Below are 24,911 nucleotides of genomic sequence, written 5' to 3' on the forward strand. Positions count from 1 at the left end.
AGGCTGGGCAGGAGCAAAGGCAGTTTTTCTTTTGGTTTAGTGTAAAAAGACAACAGGGAAAGCATTTAGTCCCTTCCCTTGGCACTTCTGGTCTATGCAATCTCAATTTCTGCAGGCTTCGTGTCAGTCGCCAGTAGGTCGTTTATTGCTGCTGCTTTCCTTTAAATAGGAGCACTTACTAGGTAGCTTGGTGCCACGTCCACGCAGCCACTGTTATGCATTTATCTCCTCTCTCCTGGTGAGAAGCTGATGGGTACAGACGCAGGCAGTTGCGTGACCTTCACAGTCCAGGAATGTAGACTTGAGCATTTTGGATCATTTTGATTTTATTACAAACCAAAATACTTCACATTCAGTGGCACCTCAGGTACACAGGATAGTTATTCTTGGGGAAGGGGGGCAGAAACAAACAAACAAAATCTAAAGCCAAACCTGTTCAATAGGCATCGGTATAGTTACAGGCTGGGCTTTTCAACACGATCCCCAAGTGGAGAGCAGGCAGCACCCTGCCTGCTTTGGCCATTAGGTTGCTCACGGAATGTTGTTTCAGTCAGAGCCCGCTAACGAATTGCACCGTTCATTAGCAGTGGAAGCTGATAAACGATTTACTGTCTGGTAAACCTTGCCAAGCAGCATCTGGAAAGGACCATCCTCATCACCCAACTGCATTTTCAAATGCAAATAGTTCGTACTGAGGTCTCAGGAAGGATGCTCTGATGCAGCCGGGTGCTCTGTGGCTGTGCAGTGACTCGCTGCACCTTGTCCTGGCTTTGTCGACCAGCTGGGCACACGCTCAGGCTGGCAGCAAGGGCTGAAAGCGCACGCCCTGGGTGGTTTGTGGTTTTCTTCACTTTTTATCTTTTGTGAGAGAGAACGTCAGGGTATGGAGTGGCTTTTTATTTATGTTCTGAAGGCTGCTCCGCTCCGCTTGTAACATCCAGCCTTTCCAATGAGCTGGGGCAACCAAATCAGAAGACTTAAAGCGAAGGATTATATAGGACGTGGCAATCGCAGATCAAGTAGGGAGCAGATGAAGCTTATTGGTTTGTACAGCGCTCTCATGCTGTGATATGTGCTAGTATCACATAAAAGTAATAACTGCTGAGGAGCTTCCCTGGAATGTCCTCTCCCATCCTTTATCATAATTAAGTTAAAAAGACCGGACTATTGCAAGCTCTATTTTTACACCCTCCAGCATGTGCTATCTCCTTTGGAAGCTGATGCTGTTTTAGGAAGGAGTACAAGAAGGGAGGGGACCCATTTCTATGCCCTGTACTCACACAAAGTAAAAGCGTGACTCCTTACGTGCTGCCCTTCTGTCCTTATTCTGTGTCACTGTCAGAGTAAAAGTACCGTGATTCCCTTTTTAGTTACACGAGGTGTTAGAAGTGAATGCCCATTCACATTTAAGATTAACGTATTTGACATACGATCCTTTCCAGTGCTACTTGGTGGTGTAATTCTGACAACAGCACTGTTAAACAGCAGAATTAAAAGGAAACCAGACAAGGCAATGTCAGTATTCACACAACTCAACAAAGCTTCCTACTTCTTTTTACAAAAAGAAGCTCCTAAATATTTCAGACAATGAGAAATGTCCTTCATTCAACTCTGTTAAAATGTTTCAGCACTGTCCAAGTGACTTCAAACCTTCTTCACATCTGTCTGCTCCAGCCAAAGCTCTTCTGCCTGTCCTCAGGCTTTCGTGATGTACCCTTCTCTGATAAGGAAGTCATAGATTTTCCTGGTCTTGTTCACATCGATCTTGATGAGCGCTCTAGCTTGTGCAAGTCTCAGGCCTCCTTGTTTGTTACACTCGTTCACTAAAGCAGCTTTATATTCTAAATAGGCTCCAGGGACCAACCTCACCATCTGACAGAGCTGGAAGACAAAAGGCGAAGTTAATAAACACAAACGCTTGTCACGCTTTGCCATTCTGTGATCTCTGCTGGGGGAGTAACATTGTGAATATTTTTCTGAAAACATTCCCAGTGTATTTTTTTGTGTGGGGGAGGCACAGGGTAATTGCATTACGAGCTGTTTCGATCCACAGGTAGGGAGAGGAGGAGCTTGCTGGCTGCTACATTCAAAAACATTCCTGACTGAAAAATAAACTAGGAGGATGAAAGCAGGCTCTCAGCTCACAGGAGCGTAACTATGAGTGTGTCCTGTGTGGGCGTTGTTCTTTGCAGACCAAGGGAAGTACGCATGCCAAAGAGACTTGCAACCGGCAATTCAGCTCGCTGGACAGGAGCCAGGGAGGGCATCTGTCTATTAATCCCCTGCAGACTGAGTCTTTAATATCTTTCTACAAAAGCAGCAATGCACACAACGCTTGCCCCCTCCAGAAATCCAGGGGGGAAACCGTGCAGGGGAAACTGTGCAGGGAAACTGCACTTCGTGCTTGGAAGTTTGGCAAAAGGCACCACGAGGCGCTCCTGCAGGCTTCAGAGAGCTGCTTTCAGGGGCTCCTGTGCTCCCATTTAGCTTCCAAATACCAGCTGCCTTCTAGATGGTGAGCTGTATTGCTCCCAGTGGAGAAACCGGCTGTCTCCTCCTTTTAATAAGGAAATGCTTAATGATTGCTCCTCATTGATAGGAAATTGCGGAATTCAGAGGATCTCAGACTTTATGTCTCAGCTGACAAGGAAATCAGATTCCCCATACACGCTAATGTCCTAGTCACAATTATTTATGCACTTAATGGAGCCAGAAATGCCATGGTCCATGGTCAACCTGTGATCTGATTTTCAATGCCTCCATCCCCAGTGAAGGGGAAACCGTTTGCACACAGAGGGAGATCTCTGAAATGTTTCGCAAACACTGAAACCTGCCTTGTGGACAAACTAAGATTATGATTTCTATTTAAAAACAAACAAACCAACTAACCAAGCAAACAAGAAGAACAACAAACAACCCCAAACCTTTTATTTCAGTAGCTTTTTAGAGCTGTCTTTCACCGAACAGCTGTATTAAAGGATAGGCCTGGAATGGGCTGCAAAAGAAACCGAGCCACAACTGCACGGCAGGCCCCTTGCTGCTTCATTTCCCTCTCCTGGGGGCTGTGGTCCCGTTTCTGGATGTTTTGTTCATCTTCCCCCTGCCTCTGAGTACCTAAAGTGACTACAAGAGTGCTCTGTGTGGCTCTGCAAGCTCCAACACCAGGCCAAGCTTAACAAGTCATAGCTTAAAGAAAGCCAAATTCCCCGCTCTGCCATGTGTATACAGAGAGCTTGATATACACATTAAAGGGCAGAAATATGGAAAAAAACAAGAACGCACTTATCACCTCCGTGATTCACAGCAGTGTTAAACAAAAACAAAGCAAAACAAACAACCACAGCTGGTTGAGGTTTGGCTTTGAGATACCTGGAGCACAAGAGGAGCTGCATTATTCAGGCTCAGTGATCTGTCCAGTGAAGGCCTTAATGAAATCCTCTACCACTTTTAAATAGATGTTCATTAAGAAAATATAACCCTTCTGCTCACCCTGGAGCATAATGGAGGAAGACAGTGTCATTTCTGGACGTTATAATGGCATGTAATGACACCTTGGCTCTCTCCACCTTTCTTTGCTAAATAAGGTAATTTGCTGCAGCCGTGTTGTACATATTCACTAACTGCAATTAAGCTGACTGGGAGGAATGAGTGGCTATTGTGAGCAGGAAAAAGTTGTCAGGGCCTACAGCTGCTGTGATGTTCACAGCACCTGGGACAGATGGTGCGAGTACACCTGCGCCGTGGGGATAATGTTTGATATAAATTACCTTTTCCTTCCCTTCCTTACCTCCTTCTCCTTCTCGTTGAGCTTCTCTGTGCCTGGCAGACCCGTGAGGTTCAGTGGAGGGGCGCTCCGTCTACCTGCGGAGACAAGAACCAGGAACTTTGACAAACTCTGGCAGCAGTTTGGACGTGGCAGGGCTAGGCGTGTTTTCAGAGGCAATTAAATCCCCATGATGTTAACCTGCTGTGATCCATGGGTTTATACAGAGAGTTATTTAGGGCTTAACATAAAAACGACACTGTTTTGATAAGGCATGGTTTTGCAACTGATGTAATTAAGCGCTGTGAATGCTTGTGTGAGGGCTCCCGTGCTGCTAACGATGCCTCAGCAGCTTTTGGGAGGAACAGGAGGACAATGGCTTTCTGTCAGAGGGGAACTGGCCCTGTGTGAGCTGGGCTGAACCTCCTGACGAAACTCCTTCAGCCGGGGTCGGGGAGTTCAGGGCTGCGTGGAGGTGCTGGAGCGAGGGTGTGCCCTGGGTGTGCGCAGCGTGCAGGGCTGGCCCCCAGCAGCTCTGCACCACGTACCTCGAGAGGATGGGAGACTGCTTATTGCTGAGGTGAGCAGGTGATTTCTCTGGCTACACTGGCAACTTCCTGAAGCAGAGTTCTCTTTAAATGCCTTTAAACATGATGTGGATATTGCAAAAGCCAAATGCGGTTAATGGATTTATTTTTGTCTGTGATGATAAACAGCCCTGAAAGAAGTATCTGTCACAAGGTGGTCTGATAGTTCTCCTTTTCACAACTGTTTATAACTTTGCGGAACTTTAACTGTGTAGCTTAAAATGTCACAAGGGCTACCTGCAGGTTTTTGTTGTTGTTGTTTTTTTTTTTCCTCTCCCCTGCCAAGTTCCAGAGCTCAGAACTAAACCTAGGGGTATTTACTGGCATTTTTAGAAACTCTGCTGACCCTGTGCGGTGGGCTGCAGAGCTGGCACCGTCAGAGAGAGCCCTCTGGCCCAGGACAGATGTCCCAAATTTGGCAAAGTGTGAGATCTTGGAGAATCTGCAGCTCCGTTTTCCCAGGGCCTGTTGGTTGCTGCTCCCAACCCTGTCTGGGGCTGAAGTCTCTCTCCCCGTGCCCCCACAGGAAAGGCTGGGTGAGGAGTCTGGTCAGAGAAAGAAGCCCTTAAGAACTAAGAACTGGAGCAGCGAGGCTCTGCAGGTGCAGAGGAAGCAATTTCCCAGCAGTGCTCCCTTCCTACAAGGCCTGTACCTCGCATGCAGCGATGAGACAGTGCAGAATTTGGTTTTGCTTTTTTAAGGACCTAGGAAATGACACGCACATACAAACTGCGTTAAAGAAAATATATTAAGGCTGCAAATCTGAGATCTCAAAATCTAGAATTAAAGTTAAGCAACGTTAATTTGCCCTCTTGTATATTCAGTATGATGCAGCCTTTAATTATACAGACACGTGGCAGTTTTTCCACGGTATCCCTGCCTTATTCAGTATGCAGGATGTTCACTTAATTAGCAACTATTTGGTATTTTGTTTGGGTTTTGTTCAACAGGTGATATTGGTTGTAAATACTGTGTGCTATCTGAGTTCCATAAGCAAAACAATTCATTTTCTCTGGGGCTCTTCTCCCTTACTGGCCACAAAATAAATAGTTCACAACCGATCGATTTCGTTCGTACTGGCCCTTCAGCTGAGGGGAGGCTATCTCCACTTCACGGTACCCAGTCTGAGCTGCACAATGCTACATTCTCCCCAAAACAGCAGATTTTAGCTATCATTGAATAGGTTTAAAACAGTGTGTGTACTGATTTCTGCAGTGACTAATTGCTTGGTATTTTGACCCAACTTTCCAGGGCTTCTGTGGCAGAAATGAGGTAGAACATGTAGGCTTAGTGGCCACCTAGAAGTTTGGTTCGAGTGGTTTATGAACATCCACATAAAAACTATAGAGACAGAACTAGAAGCTGGTTTTCCCCAGCAACATTTGATAGCCTTGTACTAAAACTTTATCCTCGTCTCACTGCGTGCCATCTGGTGACCTCGACAAACGAGGCTACGAGCGTACAGAGGTCTTGTTCACAAGGGCCTCGACTGATCCCTGAATCTGTCCTTACTGGGCACTGAAAGAAGCAGGGCTCCTCTTGCTGCTTTATTGCCTGCTTCTTTGGTATCTCTTTTTTGACATCCTTTCCTCCTAAATCTAAGTTCTGTTGGGTTCATATTGCTATGATGTGTCGTATATAGCTCTACTAAAAACTGGATTAGCTTTATCTTTTAAAGGTACGATTTTGTTCCCATGTGAAAAATACGGTCTATTCTGCCTTGTTAATGTAGCTTTAGGATGGGTTTTCAGTCTGTAAATAGAAAAATCCAGAAATTCAGCTAAAAAATATAGGCTTTGCACATGGAATGAGTTGCAGGTTGAGGCAACATTGACTAAATCAGTGCTTAACTGTAAGACTTGAGGATTGACACTTTTGTACTCAAGAGAAGGAGTCACTCTTCAGCTGGTTGTCCGAACACTATTACTGATGTATGGCTGGCTGGCTTTTTATCACACACCATCATCTAACAGTTACCTGAATTTGAAGGAACTGGTGCTGCGGGAGTCAGGCCAGAATCACTGAAAAGAAAGGAAAATTTCAATTTGTCGTCATGTTTGGTAAGAATAACTGTGTGTGTTGGCTCTGAGACTACTTTTTTCCAACTTCTGATTCAACTTGCATAACCCAGGCCCTGATCTGAAGTCAACAGGATTTCTAAATATTTACCACTCCCAGACTGAAGACCATGTCTGAAACCTGTTATTATTTTTTTTAAAGAATGAAAGATCCAGTGGAGACTGACTGGGGAAATTACAAATCATCTTCTCAGATCACGTAGCACACAGGACGCACTTCCTTTGCATCGCAGCTTGTTCCCTCAATCAAAGTGCTTGTGCAGGGTGACTAGGCATTAATAATGCTGCTACATCTAAAATCATCTGAAACATTCTTAAGTGTCATCTCTGCTCTCATTACTATCCTAAAAGACCTCATTTCCCTCCGTGACTTTATTAACAGCAGGTAAGTTCCTGAAGCATAAAACACAGAAAGCAGAGACTTTGAGCCCACAGTAGTCACTTCCTTGCCTGAACTTCAGCAAGTGTTATTGCTCCTACTCAGTTTCTTGCCCTTCTGAATTTTGCAGACTGTTCCTACTGGAATAAATTAGGAATGCTTTCATTATTACCAGACAGAGAAGTGTTTCTGTACCTCTCTGACTACAGCTCGTGTGTGAAAGGCAGTCTTACTGTAACCGTACATATCGGCTTGTCGGCTGAGCCACTGCTGGCAGGCGCTGCTGTCCTGGATGTACTGCAGGACTTCCGACAGCATCGTGCGCTTCAGGCGTTCCTCGTCTCTTGTCTTCTTCAGGTGATCGTATGTTCTCGCACCTGGGGGTAACAGATAGCACATTATAGCACATTCTCTCCAGCTGCTTTGGTCAGAACTGCTGTTTTTTCTGCTTTAGGAAATTAGGGAGAAACTGTTCTCTAGCCCTGGACCAGACTCTGCTATTCTCCCTCTATGACAACTACTTGGCATAAGAAGGTATTGGACTGCACCCCACACCCCTCCCTGCTGTCAGTTTCAGGCCAAAAACAAACAAAAAGGAATTCCAGGACAGAACAGGCCATTTTTTTAATTTAGAGGTATTAGCCTTCTCTCCAGATATCACACTTATTGACAGTCAAAATGCCCAGAGGTGCAGCACTAGCACTGTGCAATGCTGTATGTTTCTTCTGGAACTTTTGTGGAAGGGTGACTAAAGCAGAGCTTGGCTAGGCAGCGCGTTCTCCTAGCTGATGGCTCAAAGCAACTCGAAAAAGCACAGCTGAACAGATAGATTACTGCTAAAGCCTTGCTCACTTAAAGAGCTAGGTAAACACATTTCTGAAGTATATTTGATTCCAACACATCCTAAATGCTGCAAATTCATCCTTCCACACCTTGATGAATGGGAACGGGCTGAATAACCCCTCAGGTACTTACTACAGAAATTGGTGATTCCTGCTGCTCTGTATTCCTGCAGTCGTTTTATTTCCCTTCGCAGCTCAAATTCCACTGGTTTACCCCAACAGGAAGCAGAAGGAAAATCAAAAAAAAAACAATACACCAAATGTGGGTCAGTGGGGATGGCAGTGAATGGTGGTGTACAAGGAATATTCCAATTTCTTATTTATCTAGGCAGCTGAGCTATGAAATGTACACAACCACAGGCAGGGTTAACCCCTCTGCACAAGCCCATATCAGATCTCAAACCCATTGTCTGTGTCATAACACACTTTGATCACAGATTTAAGCTGTTTTCTAGCATTTGAGTGCTCAGAAAAGTTATTTTATCTTCATGCTTTGACAGTTTCTTTGCCATACCCTAGACAAAGCAAGTAACAATAATGTAGGATTTCTGGAAGGCACTTCAATAGGGCTGAAAAACTACTCATCCAGGCTCCTTTATGGCATCCAGTGCTGTCTTTGAACTATGATTTTTGTAACTGGACCTTCTAAAATTTTTCCTTGTAGACAATTCTTTCTGCAGTTGGTAAGATTAAATACCCATGTTTCTTTTGCTCAGAGTTATTTACTGTAGCTGTTATTAGCTGGCTTCAATGCTTTGCTTGGCTTTACAGTGAGCGACGCAGATTGTCTCAAATTTGTTTAGTCATAGTACTCAGGAGACCTGTGTAATGTGCGTGTGCACTTGACTCTCAGGTTAACGTGAGGACTTTGCTGTCACTACCACAACAAAACTAAGCTCAGGACTAGCGCTCACATGTTGGACTCATGATTTGCAGGATCATGCGTTTGGTATTCAACACAGTGTCCTGAAAACACAGTCACAACTGTTGAAATGCTTTGTTCTTTCTAATGAGCAATGATTTTCCCAGTTTAAGTCACAGAATTAAGCAGGATGTAATGACTTGTATTGGAATTTGACTAAATGCATGCTGTGATTATGCATAAAGACTCGAGATGATTTGGTGATGGAACAATGCCTCTTCCTTTAAGGTAAGGAACGTAATGACAGCCGCACTATATAATTATGTACACACATAATAGTTTAACGCATATCTTTCAAAGAATTCACAGTTTGCTGCCAGCTCCCTATCTCAATCCAGGCACCAGTTTTAGGGACTTTGTGCTTTCATTGATACGCAGTGCCAGTAAAGGAACAATAGCGTTTTGATAAGAAAATACTACTTCTAACATGTGACTGGAAGGTTTCCCAACTGGGAAATCAAACACAGAACTGGGACACAGTTTAGTGGAAAGAAACACTTGCTACATGTGTAATGTATCAACCCACAAACACATTTGTTTTTCTGAGGCAGGCAGACCAGGGAGGAGGAGAAAACAACCTCCTGCCTTCCAGGAGTGGTATATATTTAGGAAAGGCTGTAGATGATGCAACCCCTTATTATACCCGTTGAAGAATGTATATGCTAAAATCTTCAAAATACCCACATGCATGGCTTTCAATGAACTTATCATGCTCTACTGGTCCAAGAATTCGTGCAAATCGTCGCATTGTTTCGTAAAGGTCTTGAACCTCCTTTGGGTATCGTCTTTCCAAAACTACAGGGGGGAAAAGGGATAACTTTGTCAGCAATGTCTTTGGACTTGTGAGATTACGTTGAAAAGACAGGGGTACTTTCATGGTAACTACTAATAGTTCCCTACACTTGGGTGTGGTTTGCACCAAAATGGTAAAACAAACAAGCAAAAAACAGTGGCTAAATTCACAGATATGCCCAAATTCCATTAGTTGCAACAGATGCTGTGATACTGATGGGCAAAGTACTTAGGAAAAATGCCTCTACCATTAGTACTAGTAAACTAAATTAGTGGTTGTATTCTTTTCCTTTATGCTGGTAAGGCCTGGATTCATAAACAGTAGCTTGAATAGTGGAGCCAGAGTGGACTGATGTCCCAAGAAATTGTTGGAATGCTACCAAATTTTCCACAAATTGCTTTCAGCTATTATAATAAAACATCAACCAAAAAAAAAAACCACGTAAAATTATACATAAATTATTTGTATCCTATATTACTCCTACTATAAAAACATAAATTGAGGGGAACTTGAAAGGACTATACCAGCCCCCATGAACTGCCCAAACATCAAGATTTGGCACATCTCTTTGCCATTTTGGTATCACAACTACAAATTTATTAGTAAGAAGCAACAAAATTATACAGCCCTCACAATTAAAGCCAAAAAGGACGATATTTAAATAATATTTGACAATTTCTTAGACTAGTGAGATGCACTTAAAAGACCTAGATTTCACCTCCAGCCCTCTCCCTACTCAGTGAGGAGACTGAAATGCTCTTGAAGAGCAATTCAGAAGCACTAACTACACCACTGAGCTGGGAGCAGTCAGAGCCAGCCAGCTGGAAATGGCTGAGCAGGAGGAAATCTGGTGGAATTCAGAACATCTGAGTATGGCCCAGTATGTATAAACCACACTGGTGAACAAAGTTTTGTCTCCCGAGCAGAGGCCACTTTAAACAGTTACACTTGGTACTCACTCTGAAATTTTCTGAGGTTGATTAGACCGTGATCTCTTATAATTCTGTAATTAAGAGCAAAATGGTATTAACAAAAGGCATTTATTCACGTGTTACCTCATAGGTGCAAAGTCTTCAGTTTGATTTAAACATTTTGATTTAAACTATCACAGGGGCCTAAAATTAATCACACATTAATGTTCTATAACTCTGGCCAGCTGAGGAACATGACGCAGTGATGCAGCGAGGTTTTAATCAGGGTAGGCTTTGGATAGTGGTGTGCATTAGTCCAGCTCTGGCAGCACTAAGCACAGAGGGAGCTACAGTTGCTTTAAAGGGTTTGAAAATTCTTTTTTAGACACAGAATTTGTATCTGCAGTGTCTCATAACTTGTCTTTCCAAAATTGGAAGCACAGCGAATGTCTCCTGAAGCATGATTTCCAGCTTCAGCAAGACACAAATGTCCTTCCACTAGAGCAAGGGTGAGAGATGGAGGGTAAATGTTGTCACTGGGAGCAGGATGGAGGAGATTTCCATGACAGCTTGGATTTTAAAAAGAAAATGTTTTAGATAACTCATGAGTTTGAAATGTTCATGACAGGATTGGGGAAATGAGCAGTGTAATAAGGCAGGTAAGATATTTACAAGGGGATGACAAATACATTTGTCACAGGTTTCTGGAAATGTCATGTGGCCATTGCTATGTGGCAACTCGCTCAACACCCGACTTGATCCTTGCAAATGACACGAGATACCGCACAGCTAGGCTCATCAGGGTCAGCTTGGACTTTGCTCTATAAAACCCATTCCATTTTCTTCACTACATAGAAAAGAATGTTCCTGCCCCACGTAGAGATGACTTTCTGAGAGTGACATCAGCATTTTTACATCCTTTTCCAGATTTTTGTCCCATCCAGCTGGAGAAACTTTACAAACACTGACACTGGTATGAGTTATACCACTTTCTTTTATTAAGACATGATGCACCAAACTGAAAATTATACCACATAAATATTTTTAATTTATGAATTATAAAGAACCAGGTCAATAGATATGAGCTCCTAACCTGTCCTTCACCAGAATTATGATGTATTATAGGAAGGAGTGGAGGAGTCTTACCACAAATTACTAATTCTTCCAGCAGGCAATAATACACGAAGATATAATTTTAAATATTGAACAAAGTATTTGAAAGTTATAATAAAATTGAATTTGATGAATAGATTGAGTCATTTGAAAAAGCTGTCAAATGAACTGAATAAATTATTCAAACTCATGCCAGCAGTATAGTTATCTTCATTATACATTGTGAAAAAACTAACTTCTGGACCACTAATAGTCAAAAAATAAATGATGCAAGCATTTCTATGGAGAGAGTATGTTGAGGGGGGAGGCTAGCAATTAGTCACAGACTGACAGCTTTTTTTCCCCTTAAGTAGCAAATAAATTATAGGCAGTCCATCGATATTACATAGGGAACAAAAAGAACAGAGATTTGTCTTATTTTCTGGTTCCTACCTCTGGATCTGCCACCAGTTTCCCAGATATTATTTCAGTTCTCACTCTGCAGAATGACCACGCCATCTCATAAGGTGTCCTAGAAACTTATTTTTTTTTTAAATATAACTGGATTGGGGATAGTAATGTGAAGAGCACTGTGACTGTGATTTTCCTGCAATAAGGAGCATTGGAAAATAGGCTTTTCAAAATTAATGACTTGTTTTGAGTGTTCAAAGGAGAGTTAAGGTGTGCAGAGGTCCTTTGTTACCCACGTGTACAAAAAAGGGATCAAGGCCTGTTAATCTGTGTTTTCTGGCTTGGTACCATAGCTAAAGCCATGTGCATGATCTGAATCTATGCAGAGAAGAACTACACATCCAGAATGAAGCCTGTCATGCAGATCTCATAGAAGGTCTCCATACCTGGCAATTGTCTGGAAGGGTGCTACAAGAAATTAATTAGCCTTAGTATTAGGACAGCACTGGGGAATAAAACATGGTAATGAAGCAAAGGAACGTAGTTATTGCTTTATTGCTTGAAAACTTACTTTTTTCTTCTCTGTCTTTCCTTTAACCTGGAATGATAGATATCGACAACTGCGATCTTCAGAGCTGCAAAATAGAAAAACACAGATTAGAAAATATGTAATGTATCACTGTGTTAACGCTAAATATCAAGCCCTTATGATCACGGCAGGCTGAAATTGTCACTTTGATGTTTGAAAAATCCCATGGCAATTTTATAGGGGCATAAAACCACCAGAAATTAATATTCTTCAGACTGTATATGTTATATGTAGGACGTTTCTTTTGCTGTTTTCAAACACATTACTGCCTGTATAGAGGAACTTGGGTAGATTCTGAGAACTCTTTTCCTTTATACAATCTTGGACTGTTTTACCATTAGCACGTATTTGTTCCTTCATACGTGCCATTGTTAAATATTCTTTCTCCTGAAAAGTAAGTTTATCAGATTTAAGGATCTGAGGTACCGCTTTTGGACAAAGGCTTCTTTGCACATAATGAGGAACTCCAAAAAATAGAAAGGCAAAGTTCTGAACTGAGAAGATTCAAAGTAGCCTTTGCTACCGTTCTTGAAAACATCTACAAGATTTTAGCTCGTTAACGTCTAAACTTATCTATCTGCTAGAAGAACAAAGAGAATAGTTCACGGCAATGTGGAGAAGTACAGGAAAAAGTCATGCTCATTAGAAATCATATCCTTTTCGAAATGAAATCTGTCTGCAGTCCTGGCTGATCCACTCAGAGATCCTTCAGCTTCTTTTTCCTGTGACCATCAGGTTAATAAACTTCTTTGGTAAATTCTCAGCAGAAAAGATAAGGAGACACCTATCACCTTCCCTTCCCTCATTTTGTTAAATAATACACAAATTCTAGGTCATTAAATGAGCGTAGAGTTGGTTGGCTTTTTTTTTCCTTTACTTTAAGCATTTCAGTATGCTCCCTGAGGGAGCAGGCTTAAGACTTGACAGTGGGTTTACAGTCTGAAAAGACAACATGCAACTGCTTGAAACTAGGCAGCAACATGTCCCCTTTCAGCCCCCGCTGCTGCATAAGCAAAGGTGGACAGAATGTGTCAGAATCCAGAATCCACCCCTGCTCCTGTAGTTACAAGAAAGGAGCAAAACCGATACTGGCTGTTTATTGATTGGACTCTCCAATAAATAATGAATAAGGCAATTAAGAAAGAAGTGTGGTTATGCGGTTACGTGTCTATTCTAAAATATGTGTTCATGTGTAAACACCAAGAAGCCCTTAGCCTCTAGGCAATTCATCTGAGCAGTCTGCTGGGTAGTAGAATTTCATATAACCAGGGCGAAAGCCCAAGGGCTGTGCACATCAGCTCAGGTGCCATTGCTTTTGAGTTACACTTGCTGACCCTGTATTAACAAAAAAGTCTTGAATTTATACAAAACTGATTTGATGTTAACCTAGGAGAAAAAATATGTACGAAGGCAGGAGGGGTAATACAAACGTTCTCACTTCTTTTTGGAAGTCTCTTTCAAAAGCAGTGTTCAAGAACCACCGTGTATTTTCATAAAGGGGTATTTAAGTTTCCTAATTTAAGGGCAGACATGGGTAGTGAATTCTCCTTCTTGCTTAAATGTGGGGATAAAAGAACGGGAAATACAGTAAGTTAAACATGAATGAAATATATTACTAAGTGTTGGAATCAGTGCCAATTTATGGAAAATATTTTTGTATTTTTAAACCCTGTGCAAGCTAAGCTAGCATGTTATTTTCTGGGGTTTGTGTGGGCAGAATTTAATGAGTACATGCACAAATTGCACTGGAGAGCCTCTATAAATATCACAAGCAATTGTGCACCAATAACCATTGCATTTTGATGCTTTCACTTAAGTGCACAATATTCTAAAAGAAATTACGATCAACTGGGGAGGGGAAGGAACATTCATGAGAATAAATTAAGGGAAAAAGGGAACTTCTATGTACAGAAAAAAACAGTATTTACTGCCACACATACTTTTGGAGGGCCTTTTGTTTTTGATAAACATATTCACAAAGAGACAACTGATTATAAGATCTGGAATACAGGAATAACTCTGACTATTATACTGTTACCTGCTGCACTGAAATGAGAAAAGAGACACTGTACGAACGAAAATGATTTGACTGCTCTTTCCCCCATGAATTATACTAGGGAGTTACTTGTTTGTACTGGTAACTGAAGATAAGTTGCCATTCTGTGAGATGGTCAGAGTGGCTTTGCAGGATCCAGCGATAGGCAGGAATTCAAGGCTTCTTTCTCCGTTCCAAAAAATCAAAATATTTTGGTTTCTTAAGACATTGCCCAAAACAGTTTCTTTGCTTTTCATTCCTCTTCAGCCTCATTTGGTCTGCAAAAACTTTTGAATGCTAATGAGTGAGAGCTTTGTTTTGTGCTAACTAACCTCTGCTTGGCATGCAAGGCCCAAATAATGGGAAGAATGCAAACTAATCAAAGCAAACAGGCTGCGTATCCAGTGTGTGCCTGGCTGGGACAAACTTCATGGCTACAACCCAAATTTACTCCCCCTGGAGGAAAGCAGGACCCTAAGCAAACAGGGTATCTACTTGCAGAGTGTGTCAGAACCTTACATAAAAGAATAAATACCATGGAGTATTTCGGCCATTGTCTTGTATCTTATGGAAGGAAAAAAGTTTGCTATTTGGCCAACAAAGAATTTGTCTCAAGCAGGTGTAGTGGAAGACAGCCACAGGGCTGCTTTTCAAGGACACTTCTGCGAGATGCAGTGTAAGAAGTTTGCCAGTGGGCAGGGCTGGGGTAGTGAGGCACATGAGAGACAGGACAGGCATCCTTGGGAGCGACTGCCAGAACTTGCGCCTCCAGGGCTGCCTTGCAACCTCCTCTGTCTGCAACTAGAAAGTGCCAAGATTTCCTAAGCAGTCCGAGCACTCGCCCCTTCCTTCAAATCTAAATGGTGAACCATTTTGTAGGGTATTAAGTCATGCAATTAAGTTACAAAATATTCCCAGTGAATCAAGCAAAGTCAGCATCTGAGATCTTCAAAACTGCAGGACAGAAAGAGATGTGGCTCCTTCCTTTTTTCTTCTAGCTTGGAGAAAGCAAAGATCTAATCCCAAAGTTTCTTTTAGAAAAGCATTCTTTCCTTCCCTGAGATGCCTCATATAAGAGAAAAACAGCTGGCTAGACCCTGCGACTTCATTTTTGTAGAGGCATTCTCTCTCACGTAGGCAGATCCAGAACAGCTGTGGGAAGGAAGCTGCCAAAGTCCCTGAGCTAAGAGATCGAATATGTAGTTGGTCACGCTGCCTAACCTCTGCCAAATGGAGTTTTCACAAGGCAAAAGCCTGATGTTCTGTACTAAATATGCAAGACAACTAAAGAATGGACTAAAGAACACCCAATGTAATTATCAGGCAAAATATTTGACAGACAGAAGGAAGTATTTTTTCACACACTATGTAATTAAATTACTGAACTCCTAACTCAATTGTGCAACTCAGGGCTACAGGATGTTATGGGGGCAAAAATACAAATATATATATGGTTCCAACAGTAGTTAGCTAAGTTCATGCAGGACAGATTCTTTGGCCAAAATGGTCTGAACACAACCTGTGGCTCAGGAATTTGCTAGATTTATGACTGCAGGAAACTTGGAAGATACACCAGGAAAAGTATCAGCTTGTACTTGTCTTTTCTTACTTTCTTCTGTGTGTCTGCTATGAGATACTAGCAGGTTACTGACCTAGAGAGACCTTTGGTCTGGCCCTGCATAGCTTTATGGTATTCTGAACAGAAAAGGAAAGCTGATTTTTGCAGTCAGATTTACAACTTAAACCAGGAGGCTGGTAGGAGATATCTTAATTGGCTGAATTGTGCAGGGGGAGGAAGAAATGTGCGAGGGGTATGGAAGAAGGTGCTGATAAACCAGCACCTTCATTAAACTAACAATTAATGAGTAGACCTAGGAAAGTATTTTGCTTTTCCAGTTTAGTAGGGCTCCCTATAGGACATGGAAGCAATAAAATATGTTTTAATAATAGTAAAACAGTGGAGAGATGGCACGATGCATCTGTGACAAGTGCAAAAGCCAGCTCCCCTTTCAATAAAAGTTAAAAGGGAAGAGAGGCTGATGTATGATTCTCATAACCTTTTTTGTGCCAAGGGAGTTTGCATTCCTTAAAACTATGTGTACGCTGCTAAATTTCAAACTGATTTTGTAAGTTTGGAAGGACTGTCTGTACATAACAGGATTTGTCTGTCTCCAAAGGGTGGTAAGACTTTAGCTGAGAACAGCCTGACATAGACGGAAGAATTCTGAAGCATAAACACAGTACTTTTAAACATTATGTGTACTTATAAATGTGGGAAAAAAGTATGATCTTTACTTCTCTATGGGTTAAAACCTAATTTTAATACTTTCTGTTATTTGGTGCCACAGAAACTCAGTAGAAGTAAGCGAACTCACACAACAACCCTCGTCAGGTACAACTAATGCTGCTCTAACTGTAGAGGAAAATGCTGCTCTAATGTAGAGGAAAAAAGACCCAGTGAAACACTGTGTATGCACCGTGAAACATTGCTTTCAAACAATGTATGAAAACAGGGGACTTACCGTGCAGAATGTCTGAATCATCTTCTACAAAATCAATATCTCTTAAATCCCACTCAGCATAGTTGTCAAACTCCTGTTCAGAAGTGATTAATAAACTGTCACTAGCTAGCACTAAAAAACTGGTATCAAGTTTCAGTACACATATAAGTACTGAAAACACAGATATGTACACGTGCATGGCTGTACAAGGCTCCATCCTTGAGCAATGTACATCACAGGGGAACTTAAACGAGTTCCGGCTGTAACCAGAACAGGATACGGTGATAGGATAATGAGAATTAATCAGGTTCTCCCCGTAGCTCCCACACTGTGGTAAAAATTCTGCTCAAACATATAAAAACAACACACCCCTCTATGGTGGAATTCATCCCTCTATGTATAGGAGCTTGTTTTGCAACAGGAATTGGGGCCCTGGGCCCACAGCTAAAAACACTGAAAACAATGCAGCCTTTCAAGAGACCTTTGGATCAGGCTCCTGTCTGCTTCTCCAAGGCAAATGAAATAGAAGCATACTGAATCTGACCCCTTCTGCCAAGCATCCGATTCATGACATCGAGTCTGTTTGAGTAAGAGCCGTTCACAGTGGACATCTGGTGGCAGCAGCAGCCTTACAGCCTGGGGACACTCGGGTTGCCTGCTCGCTGCTTTGCAGGCCTGCAGCGCCACCTCTGCAATTAAATCCCTGGTTTAATCAGTCTGCCCTGTCATCCTGCCAATGACTTCTTAATGAAGAATAAAGACCTATAGGCAGAGGCATGCAAGCACGTGTTTGCTGATCTCACGTTCAGTAGCAAATATAAAATTATGAGAGAAGGAAGAGTCTTACCTCAACAAAGTCAGCTCTTGCTGGCATATACCCAGCCATATCTCTGGAGAGCAAGGAATCGAAAGTAGGCCGTGGGGGGTCATCAGCAGCTGAAAAAATAAAGGTTTTCAGTTGTTGTGTAGGGTTTGGGGTCTTTTCTAATGCAAAAAGATTGTAAATAAGTGTTTCTTTTGAACAAAAGTGGGGATAATTAGTTGAAGAAAAACACCCTGATTGGGGTTTTATGCAGGGTTATGTTCAGAAATTTACTGGGAGAAAAATACTGTAATCTCAGATCTTTGCAGCATTCTTGAAAGTCAAACACAGAAATTCAAGGTAATAAACAGGCTATAAAACATAAACTCTGCATTTCAGAACTCAGCATCCCCCCGGTAAACCTCTGCCGAGACTTGCTCTCAGCGTGCAGGTTCTTTTAGTTAATAGCAACAGGGGTGTTAAATCTGCCACCTTCTGGGTGCCATTTACAGAGAGCTGCAATTAAAGCTCTACAGCTCTGAAGTTTTACAGCGCTTCCCAGCTGAGGATCTCAGTGTTTTACTGACAATAATGGACCAAGGCTCACAACACACTTGTGAAGGAGCCGAGCGTTATAAGTCCCATGCTACAGATAAAGAAAGCTGAGGCACGGAGAATTTCTCTTGGCCCATGTCACATAAAAAAATCAATGACATCCAGGAATAGAACCAAAATTGTCCAGTTCCTACTGCTTTAGCTCTAAACACTTTATAATGAAATTTAAACCTCCAGATATCAGGCAATCTTTTCACCCAGCTATTTTGGGGAGCCTTACACTGGAACAGCTGACAGACTGGGGGAATTGTAAAGATGTTCAATTTAAGTAAACCTGATCATTTGTTAAATTGCTGAAATTCAACACATACTTTTTAAAGGCAGTTCTGAAGAGAGAGGTATGAAATCAGCATTGCTTAAAGGGAATGATTTTATGACAAATTTCACCAGCTAGGCCTGTAGAAAATAGATAATCAGATGAAATATTTTAGAGGTAGAAACACCTTTTCAGTTAAAATTGCTACACATGGTCTGGAAAAGAGAAGCAATCACCTCAACATTGGGGTGAGAACTCACACTGGTAATTACAAGAAGCACATGCTGTTATTTTGAGCCAAATGTGAGGTAGCTTTGAGGCAGCTTGTCTTTTGAATTAATGTGTATATCTAGACTTTTGCTATGGTGATTTCTGCAAATGACCATTTCTACTGGTTTGGCAGAAACCAGTAGAAACCTGTCTTTCTCCAAAGGTTGTTGACTCCAGTTCTGAGGAGTGGAGACCTTGCAAGGAAGCTCCCTGTCAGCAGGCAGGTGGTACTCACGGTGGAATGGGATGGCCGTTTCGCTGTGCTGTGCCTCTTCCACCTGCTTCAGGTTCAGTAACGTAGATGCAAACAAGGGGTTGTTGATAAAGTGTTTCATATAATGTTTCTCACACTCCTCCTTGGATTTTGTACACATCTGGTTGGCTACATCCTGCCTGAAGTGGGGAGAGGGGGAGGCTTAATATGAATTACACAGAAATACTGAGTTCTTTTCAAAATATTGGTCTCAGATCTGTATTGAATGTGCTGTGCGATCTAGTCAAAAGGGTCTAGATACTTCAGGAGATTCCCTCTTTCCATCATACTAACACCAAGCCAATACTTAGATGTTTGATTGAAGTTACTGGGCTTGGGAACACTTTTTTGGTGATGTTATGGGCAATGCAGCTGACCGTTTCCACGTGAGAAACTCCCTGGCGGGCAGAATATCTCAAATCTTTTACATGTTTGAAAATTTAGTATTGTTATTTGAGGGCTTTTTATACATTTTACTAACTAATGGTAAATCCTAAGTCAGCAATTGTATTCTGCTTCTCAAATTGCTCTTGTGATTTTAACTGGACAGTGGTTTTCCTTTTTGCATAGGGATGTTCAAGTTTTTTCAAACACTGACGTGGTTGTACAAAAGACATTCTAGAAACCCTTGCTGAACTTTCCTGGAAAAGTGGTTGAGTAGAAATATGACGTATTTTATCTTAATAGAATGGCTGTATGGATGTGTGAGTTGAGGACTTAAAATATCAGAACACCAGCAGCAATTGTTTTAATTTGTTAAACTACACTGCATGTGAGGGATTTCAGGAAGAAATGTCAGTTTTCTCCTTTATTTGGAAAAGGCTGAAAAAAGCCAAGTGTTTAAGGAAAAGATTACTTGTATTGCAAAGTATGGCAAAGCATACTGGACGGCAAACTTGCCGAACATAACCACAAACAGTTTTCAGCCTTAATTATGACCATACACATAATTAGCACTGTACACATAAGAACTCACAGTTCTCTTTCTATATATTTTGGAGTTCTGTACTTTTAATATAGCAATCTTTCCATGAAGGAGAAGAGGGATAACTCATGACTACAGATCTCCTTTCCTTATAAATGCATAAAAATCCTGTAGCAACTACAGGAAATTAACAGAACATAATCTAAAAATATTAAATATTTCCAATGGTCTGCTCCAAATGTGACAGAAAAGCAGGATACAAACAAACAAAAAAACAATACCTGGCTAGCCAACTGTAAGCAAACTGAAACCACACAGGATAAGAAACTTTGCAGTTGCTTTTTACACAGGTGTAAAATGAAGCACAGAAAATCTTGTGCAATAGTTGAGTTTCTTCAAAAACGGGTTACTTTACTGTGAATGGAGGGAGCTTTGTACTTTGCTGGAGGTGCCCTGCGTCACACAAGAGGCCTTTAGCAATTTCCTTGTGTATCTAATAGATGAAAACTGAATCTGCTACCCCAGTCTTCTGCTCTAGCTGCTAAATTAGTGTCTCACCCATGATGAGTCACTGAACATTCATCGTGCACTGATGCATTCAACAGCACAATCCAGTGAAATGAAACTCTACCCATCATTTGCTGAAATTGGCTGAGCCACAAAATTCTCACCAGTTTCCAAATCCACAGTCCATCACAGCTTCTAGCAGTGCCATTTCCTCTTGAGCTGTCCAGTTAGGATCCAAGACAGGGAAATCTGAAGTCTGGAGGGAAAAAGAAGGCAAATCAAACTGCTGTGATTCTCTGTTATAATCCATCAGATGAAAAGCAAAAAAGCTCTAGACTACAGGGCAACACAGTGTATAGTACTGGCAGTTTTTTTACCATCTCATGAATCTTGATAACTGTTGAATTATTTAGGCTATTGAGTCATCACCTACGGTAAGAATTTGTTTGTTCTTACTAGTTTATTCTCCTGAATACACTGTTACATGTTCTACCTACCAGCTGTAATTTGACAGTTACGTGATGAAACACAGTAAAAATTACCAAAGACTTTTTAAGCGATTCATTTTTGGGGGAGAAAAAAAAACAACAAAAGAATAAAGAAACAGAAGTTGATTCATCACGGTTAAAGAACTGGTAAGTCTAGTGAGATGCATTGTGCTATCTAGGCAGAATAAAAAATGTACCTTTAAATGTCTCCACTATTCCATTACGTTCCAGGGGGACGTCTTTCTTTACTCTCAAGGAAGACTTATGTTTTTAAATAGTTCTAAACCTCTGAATCGAATAACTGTATTAGTTAACATTTTCACATAATATTAGTAAGCAAGATTCTAACTCCTGGGAAGTTAGGAGAATTCAATATTCGGTAGGTATAACCTAAAGGGAGTATTTACCATTATCTCGTAAGTATGATCACTTTGATGTTTCTTGTATTCAAATCCTCGCGTGAAACACTGTGGAACAAAAGATTAGCATTATTGTTACTCTCTCACTTCTGTCCTGAAAACATTTTAACCAACTTCTTTTTTCTTTTTATACTCTGACCACTGTGCATATAAAACATCCAACATATCCAACCCGATATGCTAACAATGATATTTAATCTTTCTGATTTCACTTTAAAAAAAATTTATAATGGTAGAACAATCTGTGTTAAAATAATTTTGAAGCTTTGTAGTGTTCCTGTCTCCTGCACCAGCACAGTTTGCAGGTATTTTCACCACTTACATTTCTGTTTTTTTTTTTAAGGACAGGTAAAAGAAAAAAATACATCCAGTGTACAAAATATGGTTTTGTTGTACATACCTGAGCTAAGCTCCTTTTTCAGTATTAGAGGTTATTTCCATTTTTTAATCATAAATAATGCAAACTTATTTAATAATTAAAACCAGTAGTACCTTCTGTGGTTATTCGATCACACACAGAACTTTTAAATAATCATATCTGGCCACAGTTACTGTAAATATTGCAAATTTCCCCCTAATTTCCTTTTCCATTTGAAAGGAAAAAAAAGTTGTGGGGACAGGGAAAGGGTGTTGATGGGTTTTCTCTTCTATGCCATAAAAAATGTCAGCAACAATACCTCTCTAGACATGCAGCAGCATGCTCTGTTACAGTCAGGCTGGCTGCGTGTATTTAGGTAGCTTTGGCTGCCTCCACAAACATCTCCTCTGGCTGCTCATGCCTCAGTTCTTCAGCCTCCCATATTTTCTTTGTCATTTCCCTGTCCCTGAGCAAATAAGTGTGTTGATACAAGTTTACAGAGACCAGTTATTAATGTGCTTACGGAACAGCCTGGCACCGGGCAGGCCTTTGATGACTTTCTCAAAGAAATGAAGGTCTTTGCTTTTATCCTTGCGCTCACCTGCAAGCAGAGGAGGAAGGGAGGAGGCCCGCACTCCGCACACTTCACGTAGGGCTCTGTGAGGTACGAAGAGCAGCCTCGGCACGGAGGCTTATCAAAGGGGTCATCTGTGAAGCCAAAAGTAAATCTCATGGAACAAACATGGCACTGGTTTTGCAATCGCACACACTCACTCGTGTCCAGCAATTTAAAATGAATCTTTTTCCTCCTGCAGCTTCTCCAAAGATCTCTAAGACAGATTTTGGCACTTTCACCTCTGCTATAGACCCGGTGCACTGAGGGCCAAACCCAAACTTGTGCAATCGAGTTGGAATGAAAGATTTCCTCCACAGCAGCCTCCTGGTACAAGTCAGCAGCTGCTGAGCAGACCCACGGCCCTGTGCATGGAGCACAGTGCACAGAGAGCTGCCGTCCGTCTGCCTCTCAAAGCACAGTGCTGTGGTCGGGAGGGCATCGCCTCGATGCTTCTGTCACCCGTCCAAGCCTCAGACTCTGCTCAGATTGCTGAGCAAGGAGGGAAATGCTGCTCTGCCAGTTCTTATTCTGCTCGTTGCAAAGTAGTCCAAACACCGTCATGAGCAATATTTTTCCCTCAAAGAAAATGGATTTGAACTAGCCCAACTATGAAGTAGAGAGAAACAAAGACCCGACTCATTCATGCAGTCACGCTGCCGGGGATGTGATCAAAGCAGTGACCCCGTGGATCACACATTGCTCCTTTGCTGTCTCTCTCCCAGCCAGCTGCCAACAGCTTCAAACCGCGCCAGACGCTTTCTGGACGCCACCTCGGGGCACTTACTGCTGAAGGAGGCCAGGCGCTCCATCCCTGTCCCCGGCTGCTATCCTTGCTCCTCCGAGCCCAGCTGTTTCACCCCAAAACCCGCAGCGTACGTCCCACAGGGGTGTCCCCTGCCTGCAGGAGTCTTGGGGGAAGTCCTGAAGAGAAAAGCAGGGGGCTGTCAGCAGCCTGCTGGACACGGCTGTTGCGTTTTCTGCCTGTGAAGAGAAACCAGAGGCGGAGGGATGGGATGTGTGGCGAGAAGGGACGCAGGGCACCGGGGATGCTCCTCAGGGGCCCCACCAGGGCTGGTGACAGAGGTGACGGCAGTGCCACGGCTCTGGCCTGCACCACACCACCAGGGATGGCGGCCGGGGGGTTTATAGCCGGGTTTGGCGCTTCCCTACTGTGTGTGTGACAGGGACCGTGTGTGACAGGGACCGACGTGGGGGTCTGTGGAGCCCAATGGCTCCCCAAGCACCCAGCCAGCCCCACACAGGGGCTGTGAGGGGCTGAGGCGTCCTGCCTGAGCCATGTGCGCGCCTCCTCCCCTTGGTGTTACTGACACGAGTGCCTCATTAAATGCTTTGCACAATTACGCCCCCCCCCGGGCTCTCAGCCCCGCTGAGGGGAGCGGGATGGGCGCGGGGACCCCCAGCGCGGCCACACCCTCCGAGGCCCCTCCCCCGCCCTGAGGCCCCGCCCCCTCCCCATCAGACCACGCCCCCTCCCCAGGCCCCGCCCCTCCCTCCGAGGCCCCGCCCCCATCCCCACGAGGTACGTCACGTTGCGGCGGTGCCGCCGCGCGCCCCGCGTTCCCCCCCCCTCCCCGCCCGTTCCCGCTCCCCCCTCCCCGCTCCCCCCGCTCCCGCCCCCTCCCGCTCCGGGCCCCGCCGCCCCCCCCTCACCTCGCGCCCGCCGGGCCCCGCGCGCCGCGGCCTCCCGCGGCCCCGCCACGGCCGTGCGCGTGCGCGGGGCGGGCGGGCGGCCGTGCGTGCGCGCCCCCGCCCCGCCCCGCCCCGCCCCCCCCCCCGGGGCTGAGGGAGCGCGGCGCGGGCACGGCCGTGAGGGGAGCTCGGGGCTGAGGGGGCGCCTGCCGCTGGGGGCCGGTGTCTGTACAGGAGATAGGTGTACAGAGCGCCCCGTAGGGTGTACAGCCCTGTCATGTGTGCGCGTATCGCCCCGTATTTATGTGTATTTCTGGTATATGCACATATATTGCCTCATATTTATATACATTTCTGTTATATGTGCGCATATTGCCTCATATTTATATACATTTCTGTTATATGTGCATATATTGCCTCATACTTATGTATATTTCTATTATATGCACATATATTGCCTCATATTTATATATATTTCTGTTATATGTACATATATTGCCCCATAATTATATATATTTCTGTTATATGTACATATATTGCCTCATATTTATATATATTTCTGTAATATGTGCATATATTGCCTCGTATATATATATATTTCTGTTATATGTGCATATATTGCCTCGTATTTATATATATTTCTGTTATATGCGCATATATTGCCTCATGTTTATATATATTTCTGTTATATGTGCGCGTATTGCCCCGTATTTATATACATTTCTGTTATATGTACATATATTGCCCCATAATTATATGTATTTCTGTTATATGCACATATATTGCCTCATATTAATATATATTTCTGTTATATGTGCATATATTGCCTCATATTTATATATATTTCTG

The 24,911-nt window shown here is 42.8% G+C and overlaps 2 protein-coding genes across 3 annotated transcripts in view; one reads left to right on the forward strand and one right to left on the reverse strand.

Annotated features, from left to right (window-relative positions):
* Positions 1–306: 306 nt before the first annotated feature.
* On the reverse strand, positions 307–24,199 carry TADA2A (transcriptional adaptor 2A). 2 transcript variants are annotated; one of them, XM_072025948.1, is made up of 16 exons: positions 24,084–24,199; positions 23,197–23,333; positions 22,398–22,504; positions 21,427–21,486; positions 20,696–20,787; positions 19,082–19,239; positions 17,751–17,839; positions 16,925–16,997; positions 12,350–12,413; positions 10,324–10,367; positions 9,256–9,366; positions 7,783–7,854; positions 7,052–7,184; positions 6,328–6,371; positions 3,788–3,861; positions 307–1,881 (listed from the first exon to the last, which is right to left on the reverse strand). In XM_072025948.1, the coding sequence occupies exons 2-16, from the start codon at positions 23,219–23,221 to the stop codon at positions 1,696–1,698; spliced, it is 1,332 nt and encodes a 443-aa protein (XP_071882049.1). In that variant the 5' UTR covers positions 23,222–23,333; positions 24,084–24,199; the 3' UTR covers positions 307–1,695. The 2 variants fall into 2 exon arrangements, with proteins under 2 accessions (XP_071882049.1, XP_005012647.1); XM_005012590.6 differs by having other exon boundaries at positions 23,197–23,393; positions 24,084–24,174.
* ACACA (acetyl-CoA carboxylase alpha) overlaps positions 23,927–24,911 on the forward strand; it is a 125,995-nt gene continuing 125,010 nt past the window's right edge. The window contains exon 1 of the mRNA XM_038165892.2: positions 23,927–23,952. The gene's annotated coding sequence lies outside the window, so the exon portion shown is untranslated. The remainder of the gene's footprint in view (positions 23,953–24,911) is intronic.

This window comes from Anas platyrhynchos, chromosome 20 (genome assembly GCF_047663525.1).
Source record: "Anas platyrhynchos isolate ZD024472 breed Pekin duck chromosome 20, IASCAAS_PekinDuck_T2T, whole genome shotgun sequence".
NCBI classification, from domain to species: Eukaryota; Metazoa; Chordata; class Aves; order Anseriformes; family Anatidae; genus Anas; species Anas platyrhynchos.